Below are 23,950 nucleotides of genomic sequence, written 5' to 3'. Positions count from 1 at the left end.
GTGTTTGTGTTTTCTTCTCTGAGTTTCATAATTTTAGTTCTTATACTTCGGTATCTGATCCACTCTGAATTAATTTTTGTATATGATGAGAACCATGCACAAAAAATGTACCATCATTTTTTGTTTGTGAATATCTAGTTGTTTCAGCACCATTGATTGAGAAGACTGTTCTTTCCTTATTGACTTTTGTCACCCTTGTCAAAAGTCAATTGAGCATAAATGTACAGGCTTTTTAAAATTTTATTTTTCAGTTGCAGTTCAATACTGTTTTGTATTAGTTTCAGGTGTACAGTGTAGTGGTTAGACAATCATGTCCTTTACAAAGTGTTCTTGACTCTCAGTTCTATTCCATTGTTCTGTATGTCTGGCTTTATGCCAGCACCACACAGTCTTGATTACTGTAGTTTGACAGTAAGTTTTGAAATCAGGAAGTGTGAATCCTCCAACTTTGTTCTTTTTCTGATTGTTTTGGTTATTCTGGGTCCCTTATATTTCCACAGGAATTTTGGAACCACTTTGTCAGCTTCTGCAAAAAAGCCAGCTGGAATTTTAATAGGAATTAACACTGAATCTGTAGATGAATTTGGGGAGCATTGTCATTCTAAAAATATTAAATCTTCTAGCCTATGAAGATGTGATGTCTTTCTATTTATTTAGGCGTTCTTCAGTTTCTTTCCACCATGTTTTATAGTTTGTGTTGTACAAGTTTTGCACTACTTTTGTTAGATTTATTCCTAAATATTTCATTCTTTTTGAAACTACTGTAAGTGGAATTGCATTCTGAATTTTAATTTTGGATTGTGCATTGCTCGTGGACAGGGATAAAATTTAATTTTGTGTGTTGATCTTGTATGCTGCATTTTCTATGTGCATGGGCTCTTGTGGATTCCTTCACATTTTGTTCATAGAAGATCGTGCCATCTGCAGACAGGTAGTTTTACTTCTTTCTTTCCGATCTGGATGCCTTTGTTTATTTATCATGCCCTATTGACGTGGCTAGAACCTCCAAAGCTAGTTGAATAGAAGTAGTGAGAGTGATCATCCTTGTGTTGTTTTTGATCTTAGTGGCAAAGCTGTCAGTCTTTAGCCACCAAGAATAATGTCAGCTGTGGGATTTTCAGGGATGTCATCCATCAACATAAGAAGGCTTGCTTCCATTTCTAGTTTGTTGAGTGTTTTATGGCATGAAAGGATGTTGGATTATCAAATGTTTTTTGTCTATTAAAATAATTTCATGAGTTTTGTCATTCATTAACATAGTATATTACATTGATTTTCATACATTGAATGCACCCTGTTTTCCTGAGATAAATCCTACTTGGTCATGGTGTATAATGCTTTTTATATATTGTTAGGTAGAGTTTGCAAGTGTTTGTTGAGGATTTTACATCTATATTCATAAGGGATATTGATTTGTATTTTTCTTCTTATAATATCTTTGTCTGGTTTTGGTATCAGAGTAATATAAGCCTCATAGAATGAGTTGGGAAGTATTTCCTTATTTTCTAGTTTTTGAAAGAGTGTGTAAATGACTGGTGTGTGTGTGTATTTTTTTGGAACATTTGGTAGAATTTACCAGTGAAGCTGTCTGACTTTCCTTTGTGGGAAGATTTTTGACCACTAATTCTGTCCTTAATTGCTATAGATCTATTCAGGTTTTCTGTTTCATCTTGAACCAGATTCATATGTTATTCTGGGAATTGGTCCATTTCTTCTTGGTTATGTAATTATTATGCAGTTGTTTATACAATTCCCTTATAATCTTGTAAGTTCAGTAGTAATGTGTTCTCTGTCATTCCTGAGTTGAGTGATTTGAATCTTCTCACATTTTGCTTGATCAGTCTACCTAAAAATTTCTCAATTTTGTTAACCTTTCCAAAGAACCAATTTATTATTTTATTGATTTTTTTTCTGTATTATGTTTCTATTTTCCATTTATTTCTGCTTTATATTATCTCCTTTCTTCTGCTTACCTTTATTTAGTGTGCTCTTTTTCTAATCTTCTTTTTTAAAGATGGAAATCTAGGTTATTGATTTGAGGTCATTTTGATACAGGCATTTTCAACAATAAGTTTTTCTTTAAGAACTTCCTTAGCTTCATCCCATACATTTTCATATGTTGTATGTGTGTTTCTTAATCATCTCAAAGTATTTTCTAATTTTTCTCATGATTTCTTCTTTCACACATTGGTTAGAGATGTGTTAATTTTCACATATTTGTGAATTTCTCAACTTTTTTCTGTTATTGATTTCTCATTTCATTGAGCTAGTAGAACAAACTTTGTATGATTTAAAAATCATTCAGAATTGTTTTATGGCCTAACATGTGGTCTTCCCTGGAGAGTGTTTCACATAGACTTGAGAAAGTGTTCTGCTATTGAGTGGATTGTTCTTTAGATGTTTGTTGGGTTTAGGTGGTTTATAATGTTCACATTTTCTGTTTCCCTGTTAATTTTCTATCTATTATTGAGAGTGGAGTATGGAAGTCTCCAGCTACTGCTGTTGAATTGTCTGTTTCTCCCTTCAGGTCTGTCAGTTTTCACCTCGTGTTTTGGGGCTCTGTGGTTTGGTGTATAAATGTTTTAAATTATGCCTTCCTCGCCAGTTAATCCTTTTATTGTTATAAAATGTCCTTCTTTTGTCTCTCAAAGTCTATTTTATCTAACATTAGTATAGCCACTCAAATTTTGGTTTAATTACTATTTATATGGTGTATCTTTTTCCATTCTTTTACTTTCCACTTACTCATGTCTTTGAATCTAAACTATATCTCGTGTAAGCATTATATTTGGATTGTGTTTTTTAGAATGGATTTTAAAAATCTGCAGTCTGTCTTGTTGGAGTGTTTAATCCATTTAAATGTAATTACGAGGGAAGATTGACATCTGCCATTTTGTTGTTTGTTTTCAGTCTTGTGTCTGCCTCGCTCTCCTGTTACTTGATTACTTCCTTTTTTGTGTTTCGTGGATATTTTCTGGTGTACCAGTTTAAATCCCTTGTCATTTTCTTGTTATTTTTTTTTTTGTTACTGTCTAAGTGTTTTCCCTGGGAATTACCATTAACATCTTAATTTTAACAGTCTAGTTTGGATTAATGCAAACTTAATTTCAGTAGTATACAAAAAGACTCCTATATAGCTTAATTTCTCTACCCCGTTTGTGCTATTATTGTCATATAAATTATGTACTTATTCTTTGTGTGTATATCAGCTTAGATTTACAAATATAATTATTGCATTATCCAATTTTCTTTTAAATCAAATAGGAATAAAGGGAATTACAAGATGAAATACACTTATACTGTTTTTTTTATATTTACCTATGCAGTTACTTTTACTGGCACTCTTTATTTCTTAATATACATTTGAGTTATTGTTTAGTGTCCTTCTGTTTCAGTTAAAAGAACTCTTTTTCTCAGAGGGCAAGTCTTCTGGTGTCAGAATTTTTCTGGTTTTGTTCATCTGGCAGTGTCTTAACGTCTCCATTTGGGAAAAATAGTTTGCCTGGATTAGAGTTCTTGTTTGATGCTTTTGCCTCCCTGCCCCCCCGCCCCCGCCAGCACTTTGAATATATTATTCTACTGCCTTCTGACTTCTTGGTAATCTTATTGAACACCTTCCTTGTACATAATGAATTATTTCTCTCTTGCTGCTTTCAAATTTTCATTGCCTTTGGTTTTCAACCATTATTGATGTTGGTGTGGCTCTCTCTGAGTTTACTCTACATTAAGATTACTGAGCTCCTTGGATGTGTAGATTAATGTTTTTCATTAAATTAGGAAATTATTTCACCAGTTTTCACCATTAGTTTTCAAATATGCTTTTTTCACTTTTCTCTTTTCTTCCTAGGACTTCCATTGTGTGTATGTGGGTATACATAATGGGGTCCCACAGATTTGTGAGGCTCTGTTTTATTTCTTTTTTTCTTTTCATTTTTTCTTATGTTTTTCATAATCGATCATTTTAACTGACCTGTATTCAAGTTTACTGATTATTTCTTCTGCCAGGTCACATCTGAAGTTGAGCCCCTTTAGTGAATTTTTCACTTCAAATTATTATACTTTTCAACTACAGAATTTCTATGTGTTCTTTCTTAAATTCCTGTCTCCTTACTGATATTCTGCTTGGTGAGGCATTTTTCTCATACTTTCCTTTAGTTTTTTAGACATGTTTTCTTTAGTTCTTCAAATATCTTCAAAATAGCTGATTTAAATCTAGTCCAACATCTGGGTTTCTTTAAAAACACTTCTTTTTGACTGCTCCCTTTGCTATGTATGTGGCATACTTTCTTGTGCGTTTGCATGGTTTTGTTTTCTTTTGTTTTTTAAACTCGACAGTTTGAATAATATAATGGGGAAATTCTGGAAATCAGATTCCTCCTTACCCCTGACTTTGTTATTACTGTTGTTTATTGTTTTCGCTTTTTTTTTAGTGACTTTCTTGAACTAATTCTTTAAATATGTCTTTTCTTTGTTACTTTAGTGGTCAGCTAATTATTAGATAGAGATTTCTTAAATGCCTGGAACCAGTAAGGTTCCCAGTTTTGCAGAAGGACTTTGTGTGTGTATTGGGGTGTGTGTTTAATGCTTAGGAAGGCAGTCCATAATTCTGCCTTAGCCTTCATATTCTCTTTGCACCATTTGTCAAGGTTAACTAGAGGTAAGAGCTTAGGGCCTTCACAGTTTTTCATTGTGCATGCATGTTGCCCTGGTTATGCACGTAGACCTAGGCATGTGCACAGCCCTCCTGTGGGCCTGGCTTTCTAGATTCCCAGAAATATGTCAAAGCTTTTCAAAGACCCTCATAGACTTACCTTATCCCTTGGCTTTTAAAATATTTGGTCAGCTCCAAATTTGCCCCAGTTGTTATTACCTCAAGCACCGGCAGTATTAAATGATTGCCACTGATTGTTTTCAACAGACCACCTTCCTTCCTTCTCCCAGGGAAAACAATGTTTACATTGAATGAGATTAGAATCAGGTCAAATAAGGACAGGCCTTGTAAAATGGGAGTTTTTAGGGAATCCCCAGACAGGCCAGATAATGGAAGTTCTCTAAGAATGGTGTTTTGGGGAACTCCAAACCTGTAATACCCCCCTCTAGTGGCTACGAGGACGCTCCTGGTTTCCACTGTGATTGCAGGAGTGTTGTTTTTCAAGTCTACTGTGAGGCAGGGATGATGGGAATGGGTGCAGGTTAAGTTCAAAATGTCATAAAACTGTTTTTACAAAAATTTGGCTTTTTTTTTAAAGCACTCCTTGGATTGTTACAAGCCTTTGGTTAATTTCTAGAGTTAGGAAAAAATGATTCTCATCATTTTTGCCAGCTCATTACATTAAAGTAGCTTTTGTTGTCATTGCTTTTAGAGAAGACTGGTTTTTCAGAGCTCCTTACTCTCCTATTTTCACTGACATCAGTCCAATTGAATAGATTTTGAAAGAAAATCTAACCCAGAAAAGTTTCCTGTGTAGAGTTGTCTTCAAAGCATAAACATGGAAGACAAACACAAACATACCCGACTAGGGGATATATGCACCAGTAAACCTGGACAGTCATGTAATGCTTAATGACAGTGATATACCTTGAGAAACGCGTCACTAAGTGATTTTGTCATTGTGCAGACATCATGGAATGTACTTACACGAACCTACGTGGTGTAGCATACTACACATTTCCGCTGCATGGTGTGCCATGGTCGTATACAGTCTGCAGTCTCTTGTTGACTGAAACATCAGTATGCGGTGCTTGGCTGTGCTGATTAAAAACTGCTTGATGAAGAGATCTTACCAATCAAAACTTAAATTGAGAAAATAACATTGAGGCATTAACTAAAAAGGGAACAAGAAGAACCTTCTAGGGAGCATGGAAACAATTTATGTCTTTATTTGAGCAACGGCCCTGTGTGTGTATTATGTTAAAACTCATTATACAAGTAAAAAGTAGTGCACTTCACTACATGTGAAATGTGCCTCAATTAAAAACAAAAACATAGCGCTTAGGAATGGGAAACCTGGAAAACTGTATGGTAAATCTTGAGTTCATTTAAATCCAGAACTATGGGTAACAACTGTGGAAATTATGAATCCAGAACAGAGTGTAAGTATTGAGCATGCAAAAATACCTTCGAATGTCAGTAGTTTGGTGTGAAGGCTGGGAAAGGAGATGGGGAGAGTATTATAATAGTCTGTACATGTGTATTAGTTATGTATTGTTATGTAAAAATTTACATCAGACCATAGCCACTTAAACCTGAATCTTTGTTTTCTCACTCAGTTTCTATGGGTCAGGAATCTAGGAGCAGCTGAGACAGGTTGTTGTGATTCAGGGTGTCTCAGGAGGTTACAGTCATCAGCAGGCTTAACTAGGGCTAAAGAACTCACTTCCCAGGTGAGTCGCTTGCACAGCTGTTAGAATGCCTCAGTTCTTTGCCCCATGGACTTTCTCCATAGGTCAGATTGAGTGGTCTCACTGCATGGCAGCTAGCTTCCCTCAGAACCAACTATCTCAGGGACAGAGCAAGGCAGAAGCTGTAATGTTTTTCATGGCCTAGCTTCAGAGGTCAGAGACTGTTATTCCTGACCTATTCCAGTGGTGGTACAGACCAGTCCTGAGCAGTGCTGGAAGGGATTATACAGAGACAGGAAGGCCAGGAGGATTATTAGGGCTCATCCTGGAGGCTGGCTACCATGATCTGCTAATTTTCCATGTTTTTTCAGCCAGGAGTCATTAGATACCGACCACAAATTAGAAAATAATGATTCCAACCTTCTAATGTTTTTGTGTAATTCTTTTTCCTTGCATTAGAGTACTCTTTTAGTAACCTAATTTACTGTAGAGAAGTATTGACTAAACTTGAGATCTTGCATATCACTCTAGTTTAAATTTTTATCTTGAGGTAAAATCAGATCAAACTAAACTTAATATTTTTAATTTTAAAGTTCTTTCTATAGTATGACCTCATTTTAGTAATTATTTCTCCCTCTTCTGTTTACTTTTATGCTTGGAGTGATTTTGTAATGGGTGTAGTTATTTCTAAGTGGTAAGGCTTTAGATAGTTTTTTTTTACTAGCTTTACTCTGAATTTTTCTACTTTGAGTTGCTTAGAATTCCTTTTTATAATGAGCATGTGTTTTTTACAAAGAGAAAGTCAGACTTTCAAAATAAGTTGTATAATATTTAGTTACGGTGAGACTGGATCACAACGTAACTATTGGTTAGAGTATAGAATTGGGTATAACCTTTGGGGAAGTCTGGTAGTACCTGTAACAAACTGTAATGCTGCTCATGTGGTATGGATTAAAAATTCCATTCCTGGGGATTGACCCTAGAGTATTTATTCATATGCACAAAGGTAGGCATAGAGTGTTCGTTGCATCATCATTTACAATAGTAAAACACTAGCAACAACTGAAATGTCTAATAATAGATAAATATTTAAGTGGGTTATTGTATAGAATACCATGTAGCCACTAGAATGGTGAAGATTCATAATGTATTACATGAAAAAAATTCCAAGACATTATGTAAGAAATGCAGGTTATTCATTATGTACAGAATAATTCCAAATGTGTTTTTAAAAAACAACTAGGTGTGTGTGTGCGCGCACATATTTGTGTATTAAAAGGATAGGAAAGATTCTGGAAGGATTCATGTCAAATATACAAGAAATTAAATAATTAAAAATGGAACTGCCTTTTGACCCAGAAATTCCACTTCTGGGAATATATCCTAAGAAACCTGAAACACTAATTCAAAAAAATGTTGTTCATTGAAGCATTATTTACAATAGCCAAAATCTAGAAACAACCCAAGTATCCGTCAGTAGATGAGTGAACAAAAAAGCTGTGGTACATTTACACAATGGAATACTACTCAGTTGGAGAGAGGGAGTGGGAAGGAGAGAGGGGAGAGGAAGAAAATCTTTTGCAATAGCATGGATGGACCTGAAGATCTGAATATTATTATGCCAAGTGACTAAGCCAGTCAGAGAAAGACAAATATTATATGATCTCACTTATATGTGAATCTACTGAACAAAATTAAGTGACATTTTTTTCAAAGAATAACTTTAGGATAGGGAATAAGAGAAGGGTTGGGGATGGAGTGTTTGTGAATTATTTTGGGGGAAGATGTGTGCATGTGCTTTAACTTAAAAACTGTGGAAGGTGAATTGTAGAGATGACTGCAGTTCTCAAGCAGAAAGTTGCTTGAAGAAGCATGTTTCACTTTTTCAACTGTGAAATGATCTTCTAGTTAAAAAGCATCTGATCAGGAGAATTTTGGATCTTAGATGGCTCATTCTTTTAATCAGTTATTTCAATCGTCCAGGAAAAAGAGGCTGAGATTCCAAGCGTCAGGAGTGAGGATTGGAGAGAATTTTAGGAAGGGAAAGTTTGGATTTACTAAGTCTCTGAGAGTTGGGAGAAAAGAGTAGAGTAGAAGGTAAAATTGAGATGAGGGACACAGGAATAAGAGCTGATTAAAAGGAAAAGGTTAATGAATTAAATTTACTGTGTTGAAGACCTGTGGGAAATTCTCATGAAGCTAACTAGCAGATGGTTTGAAAAAAAAAAAAAAACAGTCGGGTGCTCTGACATGTAGGTGATAATTTTAAATTATGATAGTTCAGATGACCAAGGAAGAGTGTATAGATTGAGAGAAGGTGCTTAAAGATGTGACCCTAGGGACACTAACGTGTAAGGAGCTAGCAAAGCAATTCCTGAAGTTGCATTGGAGAGTTGTCTCCAGCATTCATTCCATGGATGAAGATGATATGAGTGGTCAGTAGGGCCATGTTCCACAGGAAGTGGAAAGGAGATGCACTTAAATTTGTATTGAGACTTGAACAAAAATGGGTAGTGGTGGGGAGCCCTCTAGTGGAAAGGAACACAGCATTTGAGAAACTGGAAGAAGCCTGGTGGGGCAGAAGCTCAGGAAAGAATGTGAATGAGGCTGGCAGTGTCCTTTTGAATACAATGTGATCGCTTTCTTGAAGGAAATTAAGCAGGGGTTAGTAATTTCTCAGTGTATGAAGGTTATATGTAAATTTTCTTTTTTTCTGCCTGTGAAAGGTAGAAAAGAGGCTTTGAAGAGCTAACACTTGTGGAGAATAATATTTTTTTCTGCAGTAGGCAGTAAGAAGAGCGTTAGGAAAACTTTTCCCCAAGGAGATACACAAAAACTGGTAGTGTAGGGAAGCTGCATGGCCCTTTGACACCAAGCTCACCCAAAGGTCCAAAAGCATGGAGCAGCCCCTGAAGGATGAGTTAAAAGAACTTTACCTGTCACTAAGCTGGTAACTGAGAAAAATCATTGGAAAAAATGTGTATTTTACATATTTAATTTTTATTGTGCTTCTTGTAGAAAAACTACTTGCAGAATTACTTCATTTTCCATATTTATTATATAAAAATGGGTTAAGTTTACAGGAAAGTTCTTTTTTTATTTCCTTTCTTACAAAAGACTAGACAGAAGGATATTCTTTCTTTACTACCTTCTGTCCCATTGCTTTCTTAAATTAATAATTATGCACAGAGAAAATTATGGAGTAACATATATTAACAGTTAACATTGTTTACTGTTAACTCTTGTTTACTGTTTACTGAGGGAAGGCCGAAATTAACTTCTTTTTTGTACTTTTTTTTAAACTTAATTGCTGTGTTTATAAAACAACCAGTGAAATATGTAGTGTTTATAAGGGAAGGCTAAATATAAAATAAATTAATACCTATTTGTAGAATGATTAAGAAAACAGTAGAGGTATACTGTGTAGGGAGTCTGCCACTCTACTGTCTTTGGCTATATGTTTTTTTTTTTTAAAGATTTTATTTTTATTATTTATTTTTAGAGAGGGAAGGGAGGGAGAAAGAAAGAGAGAGAGAAACATGAATGTGCGGTTGCTGGGGGTCATGGCCTGCAACCCAGGCATGTGCCCTGACTGGGAATCGAACCTGCAACACTTTGGTTCACAGCCTGCGCTCAATCCACTGAGCTACGCCAGCCAGGGGCGCTATATGTAAGTTTTTGTTACCATATAAAACAGAATATAGGTTATGTAAATATATATTTATAAAATTGTATACTTTGTCAGTTATATCGTGGGCAACATTTCATATTGATACATATCCATTTACTTTTTTAATATACTACATAGAATTTTTAAAACTTCTTGGGGAAACTTCTGTAAATTGAAATATAAACAGAGAAAGTGTTTAGCTTAATGATGTTTACCAAGTGAAGCCATGCGTATCCCCACCATCCAGATGAACATCAAGAGTAGTGCCGCTCACTCCGTAAGCCTTCTTCATACTGCCGCCCAGTGCCTAACCTGCTCCGCCCAAGCCACAGGTAGCCCGACACTGTTCTGGTGGCCATTCACATAGGTAATTGTGTCTGTTTTTCAGTCTTATGTAACTGAATCATACAGCTGTGTGTGGCTTTTATACGTGTCTTATTTTGGGCAGGGCGGAGGGGGGAGCAACATTGTTTTTGTGAGATGTATCCATGGGGTGTATGTAGCAGTAGTTCATCCTTTTTCAATTTGGCATAGTAGTCTGTGGATAAATTCATAAGTATCCCAGTTTATGCATTCTGTTGGTGGGTGTTTGAGTTGTTTCAAATCAGGGACTGTTATGGGCAATACTCATACAAGCCTTCTTGTGTATGTCTTTAGAACACCTTGCTGTTGAGCACGTATTTGTGCTATACACTGAGGAAAGAAAACTGCTAGGTCCCATGCTGTGCTTATGTTTAGCTTTAGTAGGTATGGCCCACCCATTTCCCACAGTGGTCCTGACATTTTACCCTTGCATCAGCAGTATGAGGGTTCCATATATTCCATGTCCTTGCCAGAACTTGGTATTGATGGACTTTTGTTTGGTTGGTTTTGTTGTTGTGTTGTTGTTTGGCTTGGGTGGCTGATTTAGAACATTACTTTTAAAGTCTTCCTGGTTTTCTGTTATGTGAGTATGTCATCATTTAACTGACTTTCTTTTGATGGGCTTTTGCCCTCTTCCCCCCGAAGCACGGCCAGAACCTGGACAGCATAATGTCAAGTGGGCTCTGAGTTTGTTCTGCGTGATCTGACTGTGTAGGGGAGAGTTAACACTGAAAGTAACAGGAGTGATATAGTCCATTTTTTCTTAAAAGATTTTTCTCAAAATTTCTTTGTTTTTAGTAGTATGCTACCAACATGAAGAATCCATATAAAATGTTTTATTTTTTTTGACATGAAGATCAATTTTGATTTCATGATAGTAAATGGTGGTTTTCTTCACTCTTGTTTAAAAGTAGTGTAATGTCTGAACCTAGACTTGTGGTGAAGGCATTGCTAGACACAGACAGTTTTCAGTAATGAGCGTTCACTTAGAACAAGCCTGCAGTGCTAGCTGCAGCACCCGCATCACATGGATCTTCAGTCTATTGGAAAACCACTGTGCGGATTATTTGAGAATGCAGCTACTTAGGTTTTGGAAAACTAAATTTCACTCTTTGAACGTGAACTTTGTTTCCAGTCAGAGAACCTTACCTCACAGCTCAATTTGTCTTTTAACAAAACTCCTCTCCAAATTCTCCTCTAACATAGATTTTTTAAAGTATGAAACTTTAGGGACTTGCTTAATGAGTTAAATATGATTACCGAGCCTCTTGCTTCTCATGTGAAGGGGTGTGATCACTTCACGGTAACCACTCCTCCTGTTGCACATTATTGCTTTAAACAGGTGTTGGCACAAGTGGTATTCAGTACTATCCAGTTACCAGCAGAAATTCCTGGGGAGAGTTCAGATACTGTTAACCCTCTCTGATAGCTGGCTGGTCCTTTAGAAGTGCCCTTTGGACATATGTTTCATCTTTCCTATTTTTCTTTGCTTTTGCAAGTTGTGTGTTAAATTATTCATTTTTCGAATGGCTGTAATGACCAGAAGGAGTATGTGATTTTCATACTAGTGAGTTTTAGACATCCTCTTTTACTTTCACGTGTAGAGGTTTTTCACATTTTTAATTAATTGCTGTCAAGAACTTCTTAGTGATAGCTGACAACTGCTTTATATTCTACTCAGTTTTTTGAAAAAACGTCTGTTAAAAGACTGTCTTTACCTCTTGAAAATTCTTAAGAGGTCATATTGCAGCAGAACTCTAAAGTCTTCCAGTCCTTAGTTATCTCTGCTAATTGTGATGAATCTGAAATGCCTGAATGAATTAACAAATGAGCCAAGAACCTTATTGAAGAGAGTATTTTCAGTGACCTCCCCTTTCCCAGCCCCTAACTTTTTTTATCAGTATCAGTAATGAGTAGCAAAACTTGCCGTCTTGATTTTTTTTTCTTCTTCTCGATATCTAGTGAAAGTTCTAATATTCTAAACCCAGGTTGGAGTAGAGGTGGTGGTGGTTAAAGGAACACAAATCTAAACAACTTCTGAGAAATAGATATGACTTAGAAATCTCCTCATGTATCTCTCATGTATTTGTGGAACAGGGTTGGAGGTTGATTTTAGAGACCACTTTCACATCTCGGCTGATACAATGCTATGAGCTCTAGTAAGGTAATTCTGAATATATCCTAGCCCATGCAGTCATCCTTTACAGAAACACCCAGTATGAAAGAGTGTTGAGGTTGCAGCTTCCTTATAGAGAAGAGTTTTAAAGAACTCAGTAACCTAGAACCAACAGAACCCTCTCTAACTTCCCCATGATTTCGGTACTTGCAACAGCTGTTTCTCTTCCTACATAGGTATCAGTCAGAGCCGGATCTCTCACTGGCTGTTGCAGCAGGGATCAGACCTGAGTGAACAGAAGAAAAGGGCATTTTAACCGATGGTATCAACTTGAGAAGACAAAACCCTGGTAAATACAATTTTCACTTTTCATTGCATGTGAAACGAGACATATGTAATTAATTACTTTATTGAATGCATGTGCTGCCTTGTCTTCACCAAGGTACAATAGTTTCAAATTTTACTGTCGTTCCTTTAAGCCAAAGAACACTCTTCATTGTAAAACACTCTTAACTGTAAAACCTAATCCCCAATTGTACAAATACTTAGTTTGGTGTCTAATATTATCTAGTCTTTTTCACTCCTTCCTCCAAGGTGCCTCTGTATGTCCAGGTAATACGATATTTCCAACTGAAGTCTGAACGAAAGGTACTGGTTGTCAGTGGGTGATATGCTTTTCCTCAACTAGAGGTACACACATAAGAGTCCGTGTCTAGATTTCTTGTTTGTTTGGTAAATCTTGTTTAGTTAGTGGTATATAAAATTCACACTTTTATTTGTTTGTGCTGCATCATAGTCAGTGAGCTCAGCTAATGATTTTCTGTTTACAGTTCTAATTACTTGAGTGATGAGTGTGTCTTTGGACTTAAGGGTGAAGCTGTCCGGATGACTTAGGGAACAGCCGTAGGTTGGAAAAGCAGAATAAATCTTAGGAAAAAGATCACAGAAACTTTGTCTCTGTGGTTGCCAGGAATCAGCAAATTCTATTGCAGGATATTTTAACAAGTGGTGTATAAAAAAATCTGAAGTTGTGCAACAGACTGTCCTCAGTCTACACGTAACACCAGACTGGTGGGGTGGGCCTGATCTCAGGCTCATCTGGCAATTGAAACTGTCTTCTGTAATGCTACAGCATTGCAGGCCTCTGCTTGCAGACTGAATTACCAGTTGTAATATTGCATATTGAAGAATCTTAGCTAATAATAGCATTGGCTCTGAGGTTAGAAATAAAGAATGTTATAGAAACATATTTTTGTGTGTGCCTATAGTAAGATATTTTTTAAAGATCACATTCTTGACCTGAAAAGCCCAGGCAGGCCAAAGCAGAAGAGACCATATGCCCTCTCTGCAGTGAAGTTTTATCTGTCCCCCACCCCCAATTTCTGTTTGAAATGTTTCAATGCACTTTCTGAGAAAAGTTGAAAGATCAACACAAGTAAACACCTGTTACCCTCTTCTTAGAATCATAATTATTAACATTTTGCTGTATTTGCTTTATTTCTATAAATAAAATAAAGGAATAAATGAAAAATATATATGTGTGCATGTATATACACACACTCTCTTCAGCATTCGTCTCCAAAAACGACAGTCACCCCCAGTTTCTGTTACCACATCTAAGAAAATCAATAATAATCCCTTAATATCAGCAAATACCCAATGCATATTCACATTTCTCTTTGTTGTAAGAATGTCTTTTGTAGCTTTTTAAAAATTGAATAGCCTCTGATTTAGGTTGACAAGTTGTAATTTGTTGTTGTCTTTTAGACTCTTAGAATCACATATTACAGAATGTCCCATATTCTGGATTTTTAATTTCTCTCTCAGTGTCAGTTAACTGATTCCTATATAGCCTGTATTTCCTGTAAACTGGAAGTTAGGATTAGAGGCTTGATTAGGTTCAGGTTAAACATTTTTGGCAAGACATAGTCATAGATTATTTAGGGAGGGTGTGTACTATTGGCTGCAATTTACTTTGAAATGCATCAAAGTAAAATGGATAGGGAAATGGAAGGCTATGTGTATAATGTTAGTACTGTGTAGTAAAACTATTACATAGCATGAGTACAGATTTTTGCCATAAATTCTTTCATTGTGTTCTGTTGTTTGAAAATTCTCAAAGTAAACATTGGTTCAAAATTCCTTGTAGGTAATGTTTACCTTAATTTACTGCACATCAAGAGCATGTAATAGCAAGTTGTAGCATTATTCATATGCTCAGTTTGAACCATTTGTTAAATAGTTAAAGACCACCAGGTCCTGTGTTTGTAGTTTATAAATAATCTGCAGGGTGTAATTTTGCCACCAGTGGTTTTAGCATCCATTGATGTTGCTCATTCCAGTGGAGATTGCAGAATGGTAATAATCTAACCTAACATTTCTTCAGCATTTGTTAGCTGGCAGTTTTTCTGCAAAGGAATTCACTTTTAAATATTTTCTAATGATAATCTAGATATACCTTCTCTTAAATAATGACTCTCTGTTACTTACCATTAGATAAATGTTCTAAAGTAGTACAGTTCAGTAGCAATATAATGTAAATGACATGTGCAAATTTTAAATAATCTAGTAACCACATTTGAAAAGGTGAGAAGAAATAGCTGAACTTAACAGTATACTTTATTTAACAAATATGTATTATTATTCAGCATTTAATCGTTCCTTCTCCTTGTACTGATTCTTTCAAATACAATATGTATTTTACATGTAAGCACCTGTTTCCAATCAGCCACATTTCAAGTATTGATACACATGTGGCTGGTGGTTACCATATAGGAAGGATAACACAGTCCTAAGACATGTCACAGTTGAAGCAACACTTCAAACCTCAGCTCAGTGCAGTCTTCCCAAAGACATCACTTCTCCCATGATTCACAGCAGAGCAAAATCACATGAAGAGGGACAAAACCTTGGCATTTGTCTAATAGAGCAGCTTAGGCTGGCTATAGCAAGGGCTCTACTAGTAAATAAGGAACTTTGCTTAGGGGTTTCATGAGCCTGGTCACATTCCAGAAATTGGTTACCAGGAGAGCACTAAGAGGATTGTCAGGATGTTTCAAAATGAAGAATTTGGAGGGTAAACACTACTCATCTGTGTCAGGCAAGTTACTTGTGTGTTTGGCACTGAGAACAGTGCCTAACATATAATCTCATCAGTTGATGGGGGCCAAATTCCCACAACTGGGATTTCAGAGCTGGGCTCCATTCCCAGAGCAGGCACTCAGATCACCAGGAAAGTGCATTCACTAGGAACGGGAAGGGGGGCCAAGCTACAGCTTCTTTGCAGCCGATTCGATGGCGCTGCCCACCGCAGAATACTACTGTTGAATTCAGTTTTTAGCACTGCAGATAGTGTTCTTCTTAAGCTGTTTTTTTAAAGAAAAAATAGTTTTATTTTTGCTTTTTATCTTATCTCCTAACTGTCAGTTTGTCTTGGAACCAGAGCTAGGTTCACCCATCATCAGGAACCTGGAGGGAGGTGGAACTAAGGCATTGAAACAGCAGAATGGGAAAGGACTGGCATCATTCATTCAGCTGCTGATTAGGAGCTGTTTTCTTGTAGAGATTCTCCCTCCTTTTAAGAGTAAATTGCTTGAATCATATGCATTACTGTTCATAAAGGTGCATCACCAACTATCTCCATTTTTTCTATTTCTTTTCAACTTGAAAATCAAATCCAGTACTGGTTCTGAGTTCTCTCTAGTCAAGTTTTCTGTAGGACATAATTTAAATAGAGGATAATTTCATAATTCAGTTGGTAGTTTTCCTTGCATCAACAGTAATTGGATGTTAACAATTAAAGCTTAATTTTTTAAAGTTTTTATTTGGCCATTTCAACCTTTATTATAAGAACTAATGTGGAATTCTTTCTAGATAAGTGCATTTTTATTTTGTGTACTTTGACTTATAAAAATTTTTTATTTTTAAATTACAGTTGACAGAGAATATTAGTTTCAGATGTGTACACCCCCATGATTAGATATTATATAACTAGCTGATCATCCCGGTAAAATCTTGCACCCTTCTGACACCATACATAGTTATCAGGATAGTATTGACTATATTTCCTATGCTGTACTTTACATCACCATGACTGTTCTGTTAGTACCTATTTGTAGTTCTTAACCCCTTCATCATTTCACCCAACCGTCCCAGCCCCCATCCCAGCTGGCAGCCACCAAAATGTTCTCTGTATCTATCAGTCTGTTTCTGTTCTGCTTGTTCATTTATTCTTTTAGATTCAGTTGTTGATAGATATGTGTTTTATTGCCATTTTATCATTTATATTTTTATTCTTCCCTCTCTTCTTTCTCCTCCCCCCACTTCTCCTGATTTTTCCTCCATCCTCTTCCTTTCTCCCTCCCTCCCCTTTTGTACCTCCTCCTTCTTTCTTCTTCCCTTTAAATATTTTATGTAATATTGGTTTGGTGATGATGAACTCCCTGTAGCTTTTTCTTGTCTGGGAAGCTCTTATATATCCTTCCATTCTAAATGGTAGCTTGCTGAGTAATCTTGCTTTCATTACTTGAATATTCCTTTGCCAACCCCTCGACCTGCAGAGTTTCTGTTGAGAAATCAGCTGCCAATCTTACAGAAGCTCCCTTGTAAGTAACTAACTGCTTTTCTCTTGCAGCTTTTAAGATTATCTCTTGGCCCCTGCTGGTGTGGCTCAGTGGATTGAGTACCATCCTACAAATCAAAAGGTTACTGGTTTGATTTCCAGTCAGGGCATATGTTTGGGTTATGGGGTAGGTCCCCCAGTAGGGGGTAAGCAAGAGGCAGCCATGCATCGATGTTTCTCTCCCATTCCTTCTCCTCCATTCCCCCTCTCTAAAAATAAATAGTAAATAAAAGATTATCTCTTGGTTTTTAACCTTTTACATTTTACTTATCATGTGTCTTGGTGTGGGCCTCTTTCAGTTTAATCTTGTTGGGACTTTCTGTGCTTCCTGGACTTGTATGTCCATTTTCTTTTTGTTTTGGTATTTATAACATTTATTCTTTTTAAAATTATTTTAATGATTATGCTATTACAGTTGTCCCATTTTCTCCCTATTATTCTCCCTCTGCCTGCACACCCCTCCCACCCACATTCCCTCACTTTAATTCATGTCCAGGGTCATACATATAAGTTCTTTGGCTTCTACATTTCCTATAGTATTCTTAATCTCCCCCTGTCTATTTTCTACCTACCATTTGTGCTACTTATTCCCTGTACCTTTTCCTCCTCTCTCTCCCTCCACTGATAACCCTCCAAGTAATCTCCATGTCTGTGATTCTGTTCCTGTTCTAGTTGTTGCTTAGTTTGTTTTTGTTATTTTAGTTTGGTTGTTAATACTTGTGAGCTTGTTGTCATTTTTACTGTTAATATTTTTATTTCTTTTCCTTAGATAAGTCCCTTCAACATTTCATATAATAAGGGGCTTGGTGATGATGAACTCCTTTAACTTGACCTTATCTGGGAATCACTTTATCTGTCCTTCCATTCTAAATGAGAGATTTGCTGGATAGACTAATCTTGGATGTAGGTCCCTTGCCTTTCATGGCTTGGAATACTTCTTTCCAGCTTCTTCTTGTCTGTAAGGTTTCTTTTGAGAAATCAGCTGATAGTCTAATGGGAACTCCTTTGTAGGTAACTCTCCTCTTTTTTCTCTTACTGGTTTTAAGATTCTCTTCCTTATCTGTAATCTTGGGTAATGTAATGATGATGTGCCTTGGTATGTGCTTCCTTGAGTCCAGCTTCTTTAGGACCTGCTGAGCTTCCTGGACTTCTGGGACGTCTATTTTCTTTGCTAGATAGGTTTTGAGGCTTTATTTCCCTGCACTGGAACTCTGGGTAGCACGGTCTGTCTTGTTCCCCAGTTGTTCCTCCTAATTTATCTGCATGCAAATATGGGACCACCCTGTCTGCCAGCCTCAGGCCCTTGCTCACCCTGGTCCTCTAGCCACCCTACCTTGCTGAGAGTCCTCTCCACCCAGCTGCCCATCTCCACCCTTCTACCAGTCTGGATGAATGTTTCTTCTTCTTTAACTCCTTTGTTTGTCAGACATCCATACAGTTTGATTTTCTGTCAATTCTGATTGTTTTTGTTTTTAAATTTGTTGTTGTCCTTCTTTTGGTTGTTTGAGGAGGCACAGTGTGCCTGTCTATGCCTCCATCTTGGCTGGAAGTCTGTATGTCCATTTTCTTGACCAGGTTAGGGAAATTTCCTGTCATTTTTTTATAGATTTTTTTATTTCTTTCTCTCTTCTTTCTGGCACCCCCACTCCCATGATGCAAATGTTGGTATACTTGAAGTTGTCCCAAAAATCTTCATGTTTTTGGATCTTTTTCTTTTGGGTGTTTTTTGCTTCCTTATATTCCAATTGCTGATTTAATTCTTGCTTTTTCTCCTCTTCTGTGGATTCCCTGTAAGTTATTTTTCATTTCAGTTTAGTGTATCCTTCCTTTCTTACTGGTTCTTTTTTTTTTTGTTTCAAGTCCTTTTTCATGCTGTTGAAGTTCTCTCTGGTTCATCTACTCTTCCCCTAAGTTCATTGAGCATCCTTATAACCAGTGTTTTGAAACTCTGTATCTAGTATATTGCTTGTCTCTGTTGTGATTTATTTTTTTCTGGAGTTTGGTTCTGTTCTCTCATTTGAGACATGTTTCTTGTCTCCTTATTTTTGGCAGCCTCTCTGTGTTTGTTTCTATGTATTATGTAGAGCTGCTACATCACTTGGGATTGGTAGAGTGCCTAATATAGTAGGTGTTCCTATTGGGGTCTAATGGCACAGCTTCCTGTTCACCTGAGCTAGGACTTGGTATGTCCCCTCCCTGCGTCCCGTGTGGGCCGTGTATACCCTTGTGTTGTAGTTGAGCCTTGATTGCTGTTGGTATATTAATGGGAGGATTTATCCCAAAGCCCATCAGCTGCAAGTACTGGCTCTGTCCACTGTGGAGGATCAGCTGTGCAGGTACTCATTTGCACAGAGTGGGACTTTAGCGGGGCTGTGGTGCCTGCTGAGTCTGCCCATTGAGTGTGTCACTTGGGAAGATGGTTGGGTGATGCTTTCATATGGCCTGAAAGTTGTCCACTGAATATGCTGGCTGTGGGGCCTCCCAGGAGGTATAGGTCAAGTTGAGCCACTGCCTGTGTTCTACCCAGAGCTGCCTGCGTGAGTGATCTGTAGATGGCTGCTACTAGTACTACGTTTGAAGGTGCCTGGTAGAAGCCAAACTGTGAGCCAAGGCTGGCTGCTGCTAGTGTCAGGCCTGAGTAAGAGGTATAGGGCACACTGAGGCCAGATACTGCTTGTTTAAGAGATTTTAAGAAAGTCAAAGCATGAGTCAAAACAGGCCATACATATGGAAAAGCCACTGGAAACAGCTTGGGAGGCCCCTGTGAGCTGGTAGGGTGGAGTGTCCAGGAAATTTCCAGGGTAGGTGAATGGTATGATTCAGGTTAATGGAGTCTCAGATATGGCACCTACCTGCTGGTTTGGTGAGGGTAGGAGGGTCTCAGAAAAGGAACAGTGGTCTCTGCCAGCACTTCTCTCTGGGAGGAGGCTATTCATCCAACTCTTGCCTCTATGACCAACATTTCAGGTCCTCCTGGTATGTCCCTGGTGGCTTTTGAGCTGCTGCCCACTGGAGCTCAGCAGAAGTGAGTCTTGAGTAAGTTCATGCATAAGGCCCTTTAAGAGGAATGCCTGGGACTCTGAAGCCTTCCATCTCCTCTCTGCCATAATCCCTGCTGGTTTTTACAGCCAGAAGCCATGGGGACATGCTCTCCCCTGCACCAGAACTTGGGCTGGGGTGCCTGGTGTGGGCCCTGGGACCCTCGCTCCTCAGGAGGGGACTTCTGCAGTCAAGATAGACCTCCCTATTTTCATCTGGTACATGGAATTACCCATTCCAGGATCGCCACCCCACCTACCAGTCTCAATGTGGCTTATACATTATATTCTTTAGTTGTAGGACCTACTGTTGAACTAGATTTCAGGCAGTTCTGACTGGTGGTTGTTCTGTAGTTTAGTTGTATTTTTGTGTGTATTGTGGAGGATGTAGTACCGCATTTACCTATGCTGCCATGTTGACCAAAAAGCCTTGGATTTTAACTTTTGATTTTAGCTGAGAATTCTATTATGTCTTGTTACTCCATGGACCACTTTGAAACTACTATTTTTTGGATAAGATGAACTAAAATTATGTTAGCATCTAATAGCTAATCATCTACTGTATAGTTAGTAGTTGCTTATAATACATCAGACGCTGCATGTCATTGCAGAGATGATTGGAATCCACCTAAATGTCCCTCGTTAAAAACTGGTTACCTAAATTACTGTGGAGGCTAATAGCTATTTTTTTCCAAAGAGTTGGCTTATATAAAGGTGTTATGGGTTTATATGTGGTAATACTCAATTCATAAATTAATAAAGACACAAAACAGTGATATCTAGCATATTGCCATTTATATAGGGACACACACAAACCCAGACACACACACACACACACACACACACACACTGAGGTAAACAGAGAAACATCTCTGGAAGGCCATATAGGAACTGATGAGTGGCTTTGTGGAGTGGACCTGAGAGTTGTTAACAAATAAACCTTTTGTGTCTTTCTAAATTTTGCACCATGTATTTGTACTATATATTCAAAAAAGTAAATATGCAGTATAATGAAAATGGAAGGAGAGAGGTGAAAAAATTAGTCTGGCTTGTTAATAGCTTTCAAGATATAAAAACTGAGATCCTAGGTTCATATAGTACAGACCTGCTTTTGAGAGGCTGTTAGGTAAAAAATATCACTAATTTTTACTGGTAGGTAGTTCTTTTATTTCATAAATTTTTCTTTGTCCAGAATAGAGAGCTCGTCAAAAGAAATATAAATGGTACTATCCCTTTGCATATATTCTGAGAAAGAAAATCAAATTTAAGGAAAAATCACAAAACAAAAAAGTACTTTGTTTACGTAAATTTAAGCATTTTGAAAACAAAAAAATGTTTGAACATTCTCTATTCCTGGGCTTAGAATATTTCTCTCTGTGTACCATGATTAAAGTTCTTCTCTTTTCAACCCTTTCGCTCTGGATCCATTTGGAAAAGGATTTTTGGTGTGGTGGGGTTTTTTGTTGTTGTGTGTTGTCGTTTTCTCTCTTTAAGTGGACTCAGGAAGAAAAATAATAGAATGGATATTTAGGTTATTTTTACTGATAATCCAATACATATAGATGTAGTATAATTCTCTGATAAGCAGTACCATCATCAGAATTTCCCAGCATAACCCAGAGCTTGCCAAGGCATATGAATAAAATAGTATGATGGAAAGTGATCACAAACATTTTATCTTGTTTCTTACGAAACATTTACAAGAAAATGCCTATTTTTAAAAAAGGAGTGAGTACTAAATTCAGCATGGTTGACATCAGAAGCTCCTTTATTTAATCAAATTAAGCCCCACAGTCTCTTCCCTTGTCTAATTTAAACATTACTATAGCAGACAGGATTTGCTGAGTTCTTCTTCTTGGCTCATGGCACAGATTCTGCATATTTTAAACTAAACAATTAAATAAAGTTTGCCAAAGAGGCTTATTCAGCAAGCACATGAAGTAAATTTGGAGAAAAGAAGTATTACTCTCCTCCCCTCACTGCTGCAGAGTGTCAGAGCCGCAAGGAGATCACGTGTGTGACATGGGGCAAGTTAAAGAATTACTTTTGGAGAAGCTGGTTTCTGTGAACGGAGTCGTAATGACATGCCTTGTAGTCATACTTTAACAGCTGATTGGTGAAGGCTCACCCAGAAGTTACCTTCATAAGGCCCACCTAGAAACAGCCCTGATAAGAAATTACATATACAAAGAATACATTTATCAAAATTTAAAAACCTATCAGCAAATTAGGAAGAGGAGTTTTTTTTCCTCTTAGTTTGGTAGATAAATGTGCGATATTTTGTTTTTAATGGGAGCCCAATATAATATGGGGGAAAAATGTTTCTGTGTAGAAAATAGGTAACACACTTCCTCTAAGGTAAAAACAAAAAAGTTGATTGTTTAAAAAACACAGAACTCCTATATTTATTTCAGAGGAGTTTTAAAGTCTTATATACATTGTTCCTGCATTCTAGTATCTTTGTGCTTTTCTGTCAAAGTCAATAATTTTGAATAGCTTCTGGGGTTGTTCATTGCTCTCTACCCATTTTGACCAAAGCAAGATGAACTGAGTTTTCTAGAACAAATCTCTGTTTATTAGAGTGTTTCCAAAGTACTTCTTATGCTATTTTTAAATATTGCTACATTGAACAAAGAAAAAGAAGGGAAAACCCTCAAAAGTACAGGGGTAGCACTATGTTTCAAATGAAGTGTGTTTACAGGTTTGAAATTATCCAGAATTCCACTTTTTGTGCATAAATTACCTTTGATTTCTTTTAAAGTAACCAGCCACTACTCACTTCTCTCTCTCCTCTTTTCCTCCTTCCTCTTCCCCCTTTCTTTTCTTTCCTGACAAATTTTATTTCATTCAATTTCTTTATAAAACATCTGAACAACACAGAATATTATAAAAAAGCATAATTATATTACCAATTAACCCCAATACGAAGAAAGAACCATTATTATCAGTTGGCTTATTTCCTTCAACCTCACAATTGAGCCAAGCTTTTTGTATTCTTGGTTTTATTTGTACCCATTTATCACTCTACTTAGCTAAGAAGCATGCTATATGTATATGTGGCCTACTGTAATTCTTGGAATTCACTGGCCTATTCCCTGTCCTCCACCCACTGAAGCCCCAGAGTTCTCCATCCTCTCCTCTTTATCAGTGCCAGGACTTGGATGAGAGGACCTCCTGCCTTACCCAGCCCGTTTCTACCGCTGTCTCATAAACCATGATATTAGCTTGGCTCTGTTTTGGACCTTTTATCATGGCTGTACAACAAAATGTATGTAGTCTGCTTAGATAGATTCCAGTGCCCTTGTCAGGCTGTCATTCCTGTTCGTGTTCAGAAAGGTACCAAAACAAAGATTTTTAAACTTTCCAGCTCCCTAGTTCCTCTCATGAGTAAACTTTGTTAACTTTGAATTAGGCCCAGACTGAATTGCCAAGTTATCTTGGCAGAATGGAACCCTCTTTCTTGAACTGTCTAAAAAAAAGGTTTCAGCTTAGAGTTTCATAGTATGTGGGCCAGAAATTTTTTAAACCAGGGATCAGCAGCAAACTTTCTGTAAAAGGCCAGATAGTAAATATTTTAAGTTTTGTGGGCTATGTGGTCTCTGTCACAGCTACTCAACTTTGCCATTGTAATGCAAAAAAAACAAGGAAAAGAGAAGGAAGAAAGAAATACATACATTAATGAGTATGGCTACATTCAAACAAAACTTTATTTTTATTGTTTTTTAGAGAGAGGAAGGGGAAGACAGAGAGAGAGAGAAACAAACATGGGTTTTTTATTGTTCCATTTATCCATGCATTCA

The 23,950-nt window shown here is 37.1% G+C and overlaps 1 protein-coding gene across 1 annotated transcript in view; it reads left to right on the top strand.

Moving 5' to 3' along the window:
* Positions 1–23,950, top strand: part of HMBOX1 (homeobox containing 1) — a 166,920-nt gene that overhangs the window by 94,326 nt on the left and 48,644 nt on the right. Inside the window, 2 exon segments of the mRNA XM_028519845.2 lie at positions 12,728–12,801; positions 12,803–12,837. Coding sequence (XP_028375646.1) covers positions 12,728–12,801; positions 12,803–12,837 — 109 coding nt within the window.

The sequence above is a fragment of the Phyllostomus discolor genome, chromosome 8, assembly GCF_004126475.2.
Source record: "Phyllostomus discolor isolate MPI-MPIP mPhyDis1 chromosome 8, mPhyDis1.pri.v3, whole genome shotgun sequence".
Lineage (NCBI taxonomy): Eukaryota > Metazoa > Chordata > Mammalia > Chiroptera > Phyllostomidae > Phyllostomus > Phyllostomus discolor.
The sequence above is the reverse complement of the archived record's forward strand: the minus strand, read 5'-3'. Positions and strand labels throughout refer to the sequence as shown.